At 42.5% G+C, this 12527-nt stretch overlaps 1 protein-coding gene across 4 annotated transcripts; it reads right to left on the bottom strand.

The window, feature by feature from the left end:
* Positions 1-1494: 1494 nt before the first annotated feature.
* On the bottom strand, positions 1495-8888 carry LOC139536852 (uncharacterized). Of its 4 annotated transcripts, none has more exons than XM_071337533.1 (6): positions 8553-8888; positions 8118-8135; positions 7921-8016; positions 7585-7751; positions 6064-6256; positions 1495-5521 (listed from the first exon to the last, which is right to left on the bottom strand). In XM_071337533.1, exons 3-6 carry the CDS (start codon positions 7958-7960, stop codon positions 5415-5417), a joined length of 507 nt encoding a protein of 168 aa, XP_071193634.1. In that variant the 5' UTR covers positions 7961-8016; positions 8118-8135; positions 8553-8888; the 3' UTR covers positions 1495-5414. The 4 variants fall into 4 exon arrangements, with proteins under 4 accessions (XP_071193634.1, XP_071193635.1, XP_071193633.1 ...); XM_071337534.1 differs by having other exon boundaries at positions 8118-8132; XM_071337532.1 differs by lacking the exon at positions 8118-8135 and having other exon boundaries at positions 7921-8073; positions 8553-8887.
* Positions 8889-12527: the final 3639 nt, after the last annotated feature.

Raw genomic sequence — 12527 nt, 5'->3', positions numbered from 1 at the left:
TGATACAGTGAACCATCAGATCCTCCTCTCCACCCTCTCCGAGTTGGGCATCTCCAGCGCGGCCCACGCTTGGATTGCGTCCTACCTGACAGGTCGCTCCTACCAGGTGGCGTGGCGAGAATCTGTCTCCGCACCACGTGCTCTCACCACTGGTGTCCCCCAGGGCTCTGTTCTAGGCCCTCTCCTATTCTCACTATACACCAAGTCACTTGGCTCTGTCATATCCTCACATGGTCTCTCCTATCATTGCTATGCAGACGACACACAATTAATCTTCTCCTTTCCCCCTTCTGATAACCAGGTGGCGAATCGCATCTCTGCATGTCTGGCAGACATATCAGTGTGGATGACGGATCACCACCTCAAGCTGAACCTCGGCAAGACGGAGCTGCTCTTCCTCCCGGGGAAGGACTGCCCGTTCCATGATCTCGCCATCACGGTTGACAACTCCATTGTGTCCTCCTCCCAGAGTGCTAAGAACCTTGGCGTGATCCTGGACAACACGCTGTCGTTCTCAACTAACATCAAGGCGGTGACCCGTTCCTGTAGGTTCATGCTCTACAACATTCGCAGAGTACGACCCTGCCTCACACAGGAAGCGGCGCAGGTCCTAATCCAGGCACTTGTCATCTCCCGTCTGGACTACTGCAACTCGCTGTTGGCTGGGCTCCCTGCCTGTGCCATTAAACCCCTACAACTCATCCAGAACGCCGCAGCCCGTCTGGTGTTCAACCTTCCCAAGTTCTCTCACGTCACCCCGCTCTTCCGCTCTCTCCACTGGCTTCCAGTTGAAGCTCGCATCCGCTACAAGACCATGGTGCTTGCCTACGGAGCTGTGAGGGGAACGGCACCTCCGTACCTTCAGGCTCTGATCAGGCCCTACACCCAAACAAGGGCACTGCGTTCATCCACCTCTGGCCTGCTCGCCTCCCTACCTCTGAGGAAGTACAGCTCCCGCTCAGCCCAGTCAAAACTGTTCGCTGCTCTGGCACCCCAATGGTGGAACAAACTCTCCCACGACGCCAGGTCAGCGGAGTCAATCACCACCTTCCGGAAACACCTGAAACACCACCTCTTTAAGGAATACCTAGGATAGGATAAAGTAATCCTTCTAACCCCCCCCCCCCCTTAAAAGAGTTAGATGCACTATTGTAAAGTGGTTGTCCCACTGGATATCATAAGGTGAATGCACCAACTTGTAAGTCGCTCTGGATAAGAGCGTCTGCTAAATGACTTAAATGTAAATGTAATTGTCACAGTACTGGAGCTCTGAGGCATGGGCCCCAGGGACGAGAACAAAACACATGACCTGGTCAAAAAAGTTTGATGTTCCAAAGAGAGATGAATGATTCTATAATAACTTCCTCCAAAATCGGGAAATGAACGTATACTGTACCAACACCAAACTTGCCAATAGCATATATACAGTAGATTGTCTGTGAACATCATGGAAATAAAGTGAAGATGCTGAAATGTTAGCAAGACAAAAATATATATTTTTTACTGTTAAACCTTTATTTCTGGCTATTGCATTTTGTACACATTCAGTGGCAAGAAAGAAAGGAGAGAAAACACTGGTTTGGCAAACTAATGTGTCCACATCACATTCACAAATCCCACTTTGCAAAGCAGTCAAACTAGTGAGATTTCAGTGCATGGAAGACTAGACTAGTATTACAGTGACAAAAACAAAAGGTACAGCACATAGGATATGTGCTAAAGTAAGGTGTGCCGTGTAAGAGAAGCAGAATTGTCTGCAAGGACACAGAAACTGATGTGAACAATAACGCAGCGTTCAAAAAGCCCAGGCACTTGAAGCATGTGCAAATAGCTAGTGCAGTGCCAGTGGGAGCTGTGCGTGGGAGCAATAAGAGCATTCGAATGAAACAGGAAGAGAATGGGAAGCAGCTAATGACATCATCAACTAGACATATTTAACCCATCTACATGTTATTTTCATTCTGCACATACCATACACTAACATCAACAAACTATCAACTTACTAACTCCTATCAGGACACGTGATGGTAGTGTGTATCAGAGAACCCTGGTCCATTTCAAGTGCTAATTTCAGTTAGTCATTTTCTTGTCCAGAAACATTTAGTTAGTTAATTTGATTTTACTACCATAACTATCTCATTCATTCACCACCTGATCTTATGATCTAAATAGCTTTTCTATAATTTGGGCTTGTCCTAAAACAGCCTCAACTTCAGCGTGGTCTTCTAGACTCTGATCTCAATCACAGTGATTGGAGTTTTTTTTGAGGACAAAGATCTAGAATGACCTCCATGATGAGTCCTAAAAAAAATTGCTACAAGAATTTTGACATCTGCAAAGCATATGAAAGGCTTTTACTTGTAATAACCTGTAGAATTATTTCCAAAAATAATGCTATGGTGCAGTGAAAGTACAATTTGATCAATCATTTTTGGCAAGATACATCTGTAAGCAATTCCACTTAATAATTTTCTAAAAAATAACATTACAAAATGTTGAATGTTGTTGCCTATGGATTTAATACATTATTACAATAACTAATAATGTGCCATGTGAAGCTGAGTATCAAAACATGACATGTCTTGAACTTTCAACGGCTAATCAGCCATCGGTAATTATGCAATACAGGGGATATCACTAAGTGTAATGTTTCCTTTGATATACAATTTAGCTGAGCTCAAGCTTCTACTGTGTGAAATCTACAAGAACATGTGGGAATGACAAAATGTAAACAAAACTTTCAAACTAGAGAGAGCATCATATTTCTTTGCGTCTATGAAAGGTTTCTTAATACTTTGAGATTGAAATAAAAGGCAAGAGTTGATCCTTAACCAATTATTGAATAGTTACAACATACCACCTGACATGTAAATATCTTAGCCATTCCATAGCCAATCATTTCCATTTCATCCATTATCTTAATGGTAATTCAGAGGAAATCCTTAAAGGTAAAATAGGCAGAAATCACTCTGCCATTTCCTGGTTACTAAAATCATAATAGTTGCCCTAATTTCAGTTTATGTGCAAAAACAAGTGTTGATAATCAATGTACCATCTAAAATGCTGTGATATTTTTTTTTCAAGTACAAAAATAATGTATAATCAGCTCTTTATAGCTGGTGTACAAAACCAAACGTAAAAGATACAAAAAGAAACTTAAGCACGGGACGCATAGAAATAGCGCACATAGAACAGATCCACAGTTTCTTATACTTTTAATGAGAATGACATATCACATTTCTATGTGAATTTGGTTGGGTCACCCAAACAGTTACATACAATACTGCAGCTTTAAGTGCCCCAGAATCAGGGGCTGTGAGCCAAATACACACTCTGATACGGTAGTGTTGGCCTTACTTTTCACCCCCCCACTATCTCCTCAATGGTACAGGGATGCTACTATGGGAATGGGTGATCATGTCCTAAAGAGATTCACAAAGGCTGCGTTTGCAAACTTGTCTGTCGCCCCTTCATTAAAGACCAAAATTGGTTAATGAAAATTGTGATGAATAAAAAAAGTATACCAGTTTCATTTACGGAGCAAAAAATATACACTGAACAAAAATATCAAAGCAACATGTAAAATGTTTGTCCCATGTTTCATTATCTTAAATAAAATATCTAATATGTTCCATATGCACAAAAAGCTTATTTCTCTCAAATGTTGTGCACAAATTAGTTTACATTCCTATTAGTGTGCATTTCTCCTTTGCCAAGATAATCCATCTACTTGACAGGTGTGGCATATCAAGAAGCTGATTAAACAGCATGATCATTACACAGGTGCACCTTGTGCTGTGGACAATAAAAGGCCACTCTAAAATGGGCAGTTTTGTCACACAAAAGATTGCCACAGATGTCTCAAGTTTTGAAGGAGTGTGCAATTGGCATGCTGACTGCAGGAATGTCCAACAGAGCTGTTGCCAGATAATTTAATGTTAATTTCTCTACCATAAGCCGCTTCCAACGTAATTACAGAGAATTAGACGGTACATCCAACTAGCCTCACAGCCGCACACCACGTGTAACCACGCCACCTGCGCGATCGTCTGAGACCAGCCACCAGCCACCTGGACAGCTGATGAAACTGAGGAGTATTTCTGTCTGTAATAAAGCCCTTTTGTGGAGAAAAACGTATTCTGATTGGTTGGGCATGGCTCCCCAGTGTGTGGGCTTGGCTCCCAACTGGGTGGGCCTATGCCCTCCCAGGCCCACCCATGGCTGTGCACCTGCCGAGGCATGTAAAATCCATAGGCCTAATGAATTCATGGTTCATGAACTGATACATAAAATGACGCTGGATTCAAAACTTAGTTAAATAATTGAAATTATTATACAACCATCCCAGCTCTGCAGATTTTGCTGTGAAGAGACAGAATCATTAGATCATTTGTTTTGGTACTGAAGAATTGCAACATTTACCTGGAGCTAACTCTGCAAAAAACCTGAGGGTGTTCAGAGATAGATGGGAGGAGTTGAATGAAGCTGAAGGGTGGTACTAAAAAGAACAAGACAACTATTGTAAAATATACTGTGTCCGTAAAATGTATATAGGTTCAGAACTTTTGTGAAACAGCACAGTTTAAAATTATATGGCAAATAAAAAATCTAAACTGGATGGTCTTCAGAGATAGATGGGAGGAGTTGAGGGTAGCTGAAGGATGGGAGAAAAATAAACAAAATATAACTATTATAAAATATACTGTGTCCGTAAAATGTATATAGTATGTATAAACTGGAAGTAGAAGCCTAAGTGTTGTAGTCCACTAGTTTACTCAAATTAGGGGAAGGGTGGTAGTGTTAGGGTAAAATAATAACGGATAATATTTACAAAAAAGGGGGATTGGAAATGATGCAGACAATTACATTGACGGAAGCCACAATCTTTCAGCAATATTAAAGCTGCATTACACCCCCCCCAAAAAGGCTGCTTTTAACTAATCTGATTGTTTAAAAAAAACAATTTGTGGAAAAATATCAAAATTGGTCTGCCTGTGTAAACATAGCCATTGTGAATCTCTTTAGGACATGACCACCCATTCCAGTACTAGCATCCCTGAGCCAAAGGGCTGATAAGAGCCTGAAAGTCTGGAAGGTCTGAAAGTTTGACTGATATAAAGAAATAGTTTTGATAGGATTCTCACCTGATACTCCAAAAGCAAAGCCTAAAGTATAGAGAATAGATAATACAGAATAAGATCTAGTCTGATGGATCAGTTTTTGAAGTGATCATTGAAGTGGTCAGAAAACAGTGAATATGGAGCCACAGCCTCCAACATACCACTGTTTCACACTCATTACACATTGACTATGATCTCAGTAAATTGTAGCTATTATTGTGTACTATAATAATGATATGAATATCTGTTTAAAAACATGTAATAACATCTAGCTATCTGTACATTGAAAGGAGGTCAGGGAGAGAGGAGACCCGTAGTTACAGGAAGTGACATCACAAGGGACAGAAGAAATAGCCCGGTATGGAACATCACGCTGAGGGCTGAACAGATTGGAAGAATTCCTAGACAGACAAAAACAGACCATCAGATTTAAACACGTGTACACAAACACAACAAACAAACCCTTGTAACAAAGAAAATTGCATTTAGAAAAATGATAATATTGTCTACCACATCAAGAGTCATTATTGAAAGATCGTGTCATCACACTTCTCTCTCAATTATACTTAGCTAATAGTTTTTGATTTCATACTTATTTTCCAGACTAAAATGACTCAAATGTCTTTCGAAATGCACACTTCATCTGCATGGATGTGCAATAACACAAGAACAAATAGGTCTTCATGTACACAAAGAGATCCACAAAGAGAATTTTGCTTGGAAATACTTTCATAATACTTATCTACCCTACTACATATTTGATTGAGTAAATTCATATCTTTGGGCAACCCACTGAACAACTCCAATGCTGTATATGTTTGCATTTTTTGCAATCGTTTATGTTTGTATATGTTTGCACCATCAACTATAGACTACCCTCCCCTCCCCACTCCTATCTCAGTTGTCCTTCCTCCTGCTCATCCCTGTACCCATGATGACTCACGCTGGTGTACAGCCATGCTGTTCTCCTTCCAGGTAGACCCCTGGTACACCCTGCAGGTGTAGGTGTAGGGCTTATCGTCCGCCATCGGAGCCCAGGTGAGGCGACACACGGTGGGGTTGACCAGGCTCACGTTGGCCCTCCTTCGGTTGTCTGTGGACACCAGGGACACAGCGTTGGGGTAGGTGCTGCCCACCTATTGTGAATTAGATTTTTTTCTTAATTTATTTGCTTCAGTGTTCCACTATGGTTATTTTCAGCAGCGGTGGCAAAGTTAGTGTGGAAGTGGACATTTTAAAACTAATTTCTTGCAATTCTACACATTTTGTTATGGGGCGTAGAGAACATTTTAAAGTTTCAAAACTAATTTCCTGCAATTCTACACATTTTGCCACGTGGCAGATGCTATTCTTATGCTATCTGAGTGACTCAAACATTATAACAAAATCAATGGGAGCCTCATGACATTTTTGGTATTTTAGATTCTCACTGTCTGTCTAGTTTTTCCCTTTGGTGATTGTTAGTTCTCAAAGATATGATCTTATTTTAAAAAATATATTACTCCATTTCTCACACCCTGATCAGTTTCACCTGTCTTCGTTATTGTCCACTCCCTCCAGGTGTCGCTTGTTTTCCCCAGTGGATTTATCCCTGTGTTTCCTGTCTGTCTGTGCCAGTTCGTCTTGCATGTTTCCAAGTCAACCAGCGTTTTTCCAGTTCTCCTGCTTTTTGTCTGCATTTAGGTCTTGCCTTGTGCCTTGATACCATTCTATTTTCTACATACTTTATATCTGGTTTAGTCGTTTAGGTTAACACTTAAATGTCTAAAATCAACAGTGTTGATGCTAAATGCATATAGGGGAAGATTAAGGTTAAATGCAATAAATAAATAATTTATTAAATGAATTAACAAATATACACTGAGTGTACAAAATATTAGGAACACCTTCCTAATATTGAGTTGCACCCCTTTTGCCCTCAGATCAGCCTCAATTCGTTGGGGCATGGACTCTACCAGGTGTCGAAAGCATTCCATAGGGATGCTGGCCCATTTTGACTCCAATGCTTCCCACAGTTGGCTGGATATCCTTCCAACAGTTGGCTGGATGGTGGACCCTTCTTGATACACACGGGAAACTGTTGAGCATGAAAAACCCAGCAGCGTTGCAGTTCTTGACACACTCAAACCAGTACGTGCGCCTGGCACCTACTACCACACCCCGTTCAAAGGCACTTCAATCTTTTGTCTTGCCCATTCACCCTCTGAATGGCACACATACACAATCTATGCCTCAATTGTCTCAAGGCTTAAAAATCCTTCTTTAACCTGCCTCCTCCCCTTCATCTACACTGGTTTAAAGTGGATTTAACAAGTGACATCTATAAGGGATAATAGCTTTCACCTAGATTCACCTGGTCAGTCTTTGATATGGAAATAGCAGGTGTTCCTCATGTTTTTACACTCAGTGTAAATAAAGAGAAAAATAAGAGAACGAAAATCTATCAAAAACAATCAAATCCCACCAGTCGGCTGTCCTGCTTGTACTCGCAGTAGGGGCCTAAGTGTGCAGGGTTGTCTTCCACAGGGAACTCGCAGTCCACCCGCAGGTTGCGCTCCATGTAGGTGAGGCAGGGGTACATCTGAGGACCCCGGGGAGTCCAGAAGAACCCAGATGTTGTGGAGACCAATGCTAGGACCCACATAATAAGAGGCAATAAGAGACATCCCTGGGACTCACATCACAGGATGTAATGATAAGAAATGTAAACAATAATACAGAGGAAATAGTTCATAGACAAGACCCCCCACCCCCCCCCCAAAAAAAGCCAGATGATTGCCATGCAGAGTGAGTGCATTACCTAGGACGAGATATGCGGTGGCAGAGAGATGCGACTCCATGGCACCTGCTGGCTCGTGCGTGCTCGGCCCGGTAAACTGAAGTACGTTCAGATGCTCTGCGTGCCAAATTTCAACAAAGACCACTGTGAATAGTGGTATAGACTACATCCCTACTAAGAACCAGAAGTGAAATAAAAAATACCTTCACATTGCATACCTTATCAAGAGCACACTTCTTCCATGATGATCCCAACAGGAGAAAACATTATTTTGGCTGTTAAACTCGGCATTGTAGCCAAAATGACAGTGGACAAATATTTTGTAGAGTAGGCTAAAGAACCCAACACACCCAGCACAATCTACATAATATTTTCGTCTAAACGGTACCCACATAAATCCTAAGAGCCTGCGGGGAGACAAGCCTACGCCCATGCGGTCTCATCTTAAATAACACTGCACCAAACCGGCTTCTATGAAACAGCACGTTTACAGCATAGCCTTATAGAGAGCTTAAATAGAGGACACCTTGAAAGCGTCTCGAAAAGGGCGATTTGCTAGAGCCTATTATTTTCGATGGTGCATTATACCCAATTGTAGAATGACAGCATATAACATTATCAAATAGTCAATCAAACAAATCTGTCGCATTTACCTGATGGAAGTGGGTAACTCGTGCTTCTTTGCCCTAGGTCAAAGCCGTGACGTCCTGTCCTGATACAGCATAGGCTATCCCGCAAGAAGATGCGAAGTAGCCAAACGTGCTGATACCTTCGTATATACAGTCATTGGCTGATACAGTCCCAGAGTAGGGAGGGCGTGGGCGATTACATGGCTGCTGTGCAGTCCAGCCTGGTCTCATAGATTAGAGGTAACAGTAAACATAAATACACGACACTCAAATTAGTATGATCTATTCAAATTGTATTTCTCACATGCGCATAATACACCTGCTTTCGACTTTAGCCATGAAATATTTGCTCAGAGCCCTTCCCAACGATGCAGAGCTTAAAAACAATAACACAAGGAATAAAATAAAATACAAAAGAATGGAGCTATATACAGAAAGCACCAGTACAAGACCAACGTGCAGAGAGAGGTACAAGGTAGGAGGTCGATACAGTGCATTCGGAAAGAATTCAGCCCTCTTGACTTTTTCCACATTTTGTTACATTACAGCCTTATTCTAAAATTAATTAAATGGTTATTTCCCCCCTTATCAATCTACACACAATACCTCATAATGACAAAGCAAAAACAGGTGAAGACATTTCTGCTCATTTATAAATATATTAAAAAAAACTTTAATATCACATTTACATAAGTATTCAGACTTAAGTATTCAGATTTAAGAGGGCACCGACAGAGATGGTCGCTTCACTTCAGGTCCTTAGGAAACTATGCAGTTATTTGTTTTTATGTATTATTTTAAGTATTATTTCTTACATTGTTAGCATAGGAAATCGCAAGTGTTATTACATACAGCCGGAAGAACTATTGGATATTAAAGTGATGACAACTTACCAACATTACGACCAGGAATACGTCTTTCCCGATGCGGATCCTTTGTTCGAACCTCCACCCTGGACATGGGATCTTATCCCAGAGGCTGACCAAAAACAACGCGGTCGCCGCAGGAGAGGCAAACGGAGCGGCCTACTGATCAAACTCAGAAGTCGAGCACACCATCCACCGCTCCCGAGCATATTACTCGCCAATGTCCAATCTCTAGATAACAAGGAGGACAAAATTAGGGTACGAGTTGCCTTCCAGAGAGACATCAGAGATTGTAACATTCTCTGTTTCACGGAAACATGGCTCACTCGGGATATGTGGTCAGAGTCGGTACAGCCACCCGGTTTCTTCATGCAACCCTCCGACAGAAACAAACATCTCTCTGGTAAGAAGAAGGGCGGGGGTGTATGCCTTATGATTAACGACTCATGGTGTAATCACAACAACATACAGGAACTTAAGTCCTTTTGTTCACCTGACCTAGAATTCCTTGCAATCAAATGCCGACCACATTAACTTCCAAGATAATTCTCTTCGATTATTGTCACAGCTGTGTATATCCCCCCAAACAGATACCTCGTCGGCCCTGAAATAACTTCACTGGACTCTATGTAAACTGGAAACCATACATCCTGAGGCTGCATTTATTGTAGCCAGGGATTTTAACAAAGCTAACCTGAGAACGAGACTTCCTAAATTCTATCAGCATATCGAATGCGCGACACGGGCTGCTAGCATTCTGGATTATTGCTACTCTAACTTCCGTGATGCATACAAAGCCCTCCCTCACCCTTCTTTCGGCAAATCTGACCATGACTCCATTTTGTTGCTCACAGCCTATAGACAGAAACTAAAACAGGAAACGCCTGCGCTCAGGTCCGTCCAACGCTGGTCTGACCAATCGGATACCACGCTTCAGGATCTCTTCGATCACGTGAACTGGGATATGTTCTGGATAGCCTCAGACAACAACATTGATGTATACGCTGACTCGGTGAGAGAGTTTATTAGCAAGTGCATCGGAGATGTTGTTTAATAGACCCACTGGGACTATTAAAACATTTCCGAACCAGAAACCGTGGATTGATGGCAGCATTCGCACAAAACTGAAAGCACAAACCACTGCTTTTAATCATGGCAAGGCGACTGGAAACATGACAGAATACAAACAGTGCAGCTATTTCCTCCGCAAGGCAATCAAACAAGCAAAGCGTCAGTATAAAGACAAAGTAGAGTTGCAATTCAACGGCTCAAACACGAGACGTATGTGGCAGGGTCTACAGATTACAAAAATCTGTGATTTACACGGCATCCCTAGCCGCGTCCTCAGAGCATGCGCAGACCAGCTGGCTGGTGTGTTTACGGACATATTCAATCAATCCCTATCCCAGTCTGTTGTCCCCACATGCTTCAAGATGGCCACCATTGTTCCGGTTCCCAAGGAAGCTAAGGTAATTGAACTAATAGACTATCACCCCATTGTAGTCACTTCTGTCATCATGAAGTGCTTTGAGAGACTAGTCAAGGAGCATACCACCTCCACCCAACCTGACACCCTAGACCCACTCCAATTTGCATACCGCTCCAATAGGTCCACTGACGATGCAATCGCAATCACACTGCACACTGCCCTAACCCATCTGGACAAGAGGAATACCTATGTAGGAATGCTGTTCGCTGACTACAGCTCAGCATTTAATACCATAGTACCCTCCAAACTCGTCATTAAGCTCGAGACCCTGGGTCTCAACCCCGCCCTGTGTAACTGGGTCCTGGACTTTCTGACGGGCCGACCCCAGGTGGTGAAGGTTGGAAACAACATCTCCACTTCGCTGATCCTCAACACTGGGGCCCCATAAGGGTGCGTTCTCAGCCCCCTCCTGTACTCCCTGTTCACCCATGACTGCGTGGCCATGCACGTTTCCAACTCAGTCATCAAGTTTGCAGACGACACCACAGTGGTAGGCGTGATTACCAACAACGATGAGACGGCCTACAGGAAGGAGGTGAGTGCCCTCGGAGTGTGGTGTCAGGAAAATAACCTCTCACTCAACGTCAACAAAACAAAGGAGATGATTGTGGACTTCAGGAAACAGCAGAGGGAGCACACCCCCATCCACATCGATGAAACAGTAGTGGAGAAGGTGGAAAGTTTTAAGTTCCTCGGAGTACACATCACGGACAAACTGAAATGGTCCACCCACACAGACAGCGTTGTGAAGAAGACGCAAGAGGCTGAAAAAATTTGGCTTGTCACTTAAACTCATAAACTTTTACAGATGCACAAGAGCATCCTGTCGGGCTGTATCATCGCCTGGTATGGCAACTGCACCACCCTCAACCACAAGGCTCTCCAGAGGGTAGTGCGGTCTGCACAACACATTACCGGGGGCAAACTACCTTCCCTCCAGGACACCTACAGCACCCGATGTCACAGGAACAACCACCCGAGCCACTACCTGTTCACCCCGCTATCATCCAGAAGGCGAGGTCAGTACAGCTGCATCAAAGCTGGGACTGAGAGACTGAAAAACAGGTTCTATCTCAAAGCCATCAGACTGTTAAACAGCCATCACTAACATAGAGAGGCTGCTGTCAACATACAGACTCAAATCTCTGGCCACTAATAAATTGACTTAATAAAGGTATCACTAGTCACCTTAAATAACGGCACTTTAATAATGTTTACATATCCTACATTACTTATAGCATATGTATTTACTGTTCTTTTCCATTGACTGCATCTTGCCTATGCCTATCATTAGTCACTTTAAATAACGGCACTTTAATAATGTTTACATATCCTACATCCCTCATCTCATATGTATATATTGCTCTATACCATCTACTGCATCTTGCCTATGCCGCACGGCCTTCGCTCATCGATACACAGTTGAAGTCGGAAGTTTACATACACCTTAGCCAAATACATTTAAACTCAGTTTTTCACCATTCCTGACATTTAATTCCAGTAAAAATTCCCTATCTTAGGTCAGTTAGGATCACCACTTTATTTTAAGAATGTGAAATGTCAGAATAATAGTAGAGAGAATTATTTATTTGAGCCTTTCATCACATTCCCAGTGGGTCAGAAGTTTACATACACTCAATTAGT

This window comes from Salvelinus alpinus, chromosome 13 (assembly GCF_045679555.1).
Source record: "Salvelinus alpinus chromosome 13, SLU_Salpinus.1, whole genome shotgun sequence".
Lineage (NCBI taxonomy): Eukaryota > Metazoa > Chordata > Actinopteri > Salmoniformes > Salmonidae > Salvelinus > Salvelinus alpinus.
This window is presented reverse-complemented; position numbering and strand designations above follow the sequence as displayed.

What these genes read in the sequence shown, in the direction of transcription:
- LOC139536852 (XM_071337533.1), bottom strand. Translation starts at nt 7,960, where the DNA reads ATGGAGTCGCATCTCTCTGCCACCGCATATCTCGTCCTAG. An exon ending in CACCGCATATCTCGTCCTAG is followed by an intron (nt 7,752 to 7,920) that starts GTAATGCACTCA and finishes TGTGGGTCCTAG; the next exon opens with CATTGGTCTCCACAACATCT. An exon ending in ACAAGCAGGACAGCCGACTG is followed by an intron (nt 6,257 to 7,584) that starts GTGGGATTTGAT and finishes AATTCACAATAG; the next exon opens with GTGGGCAGCACCTACCCCAA.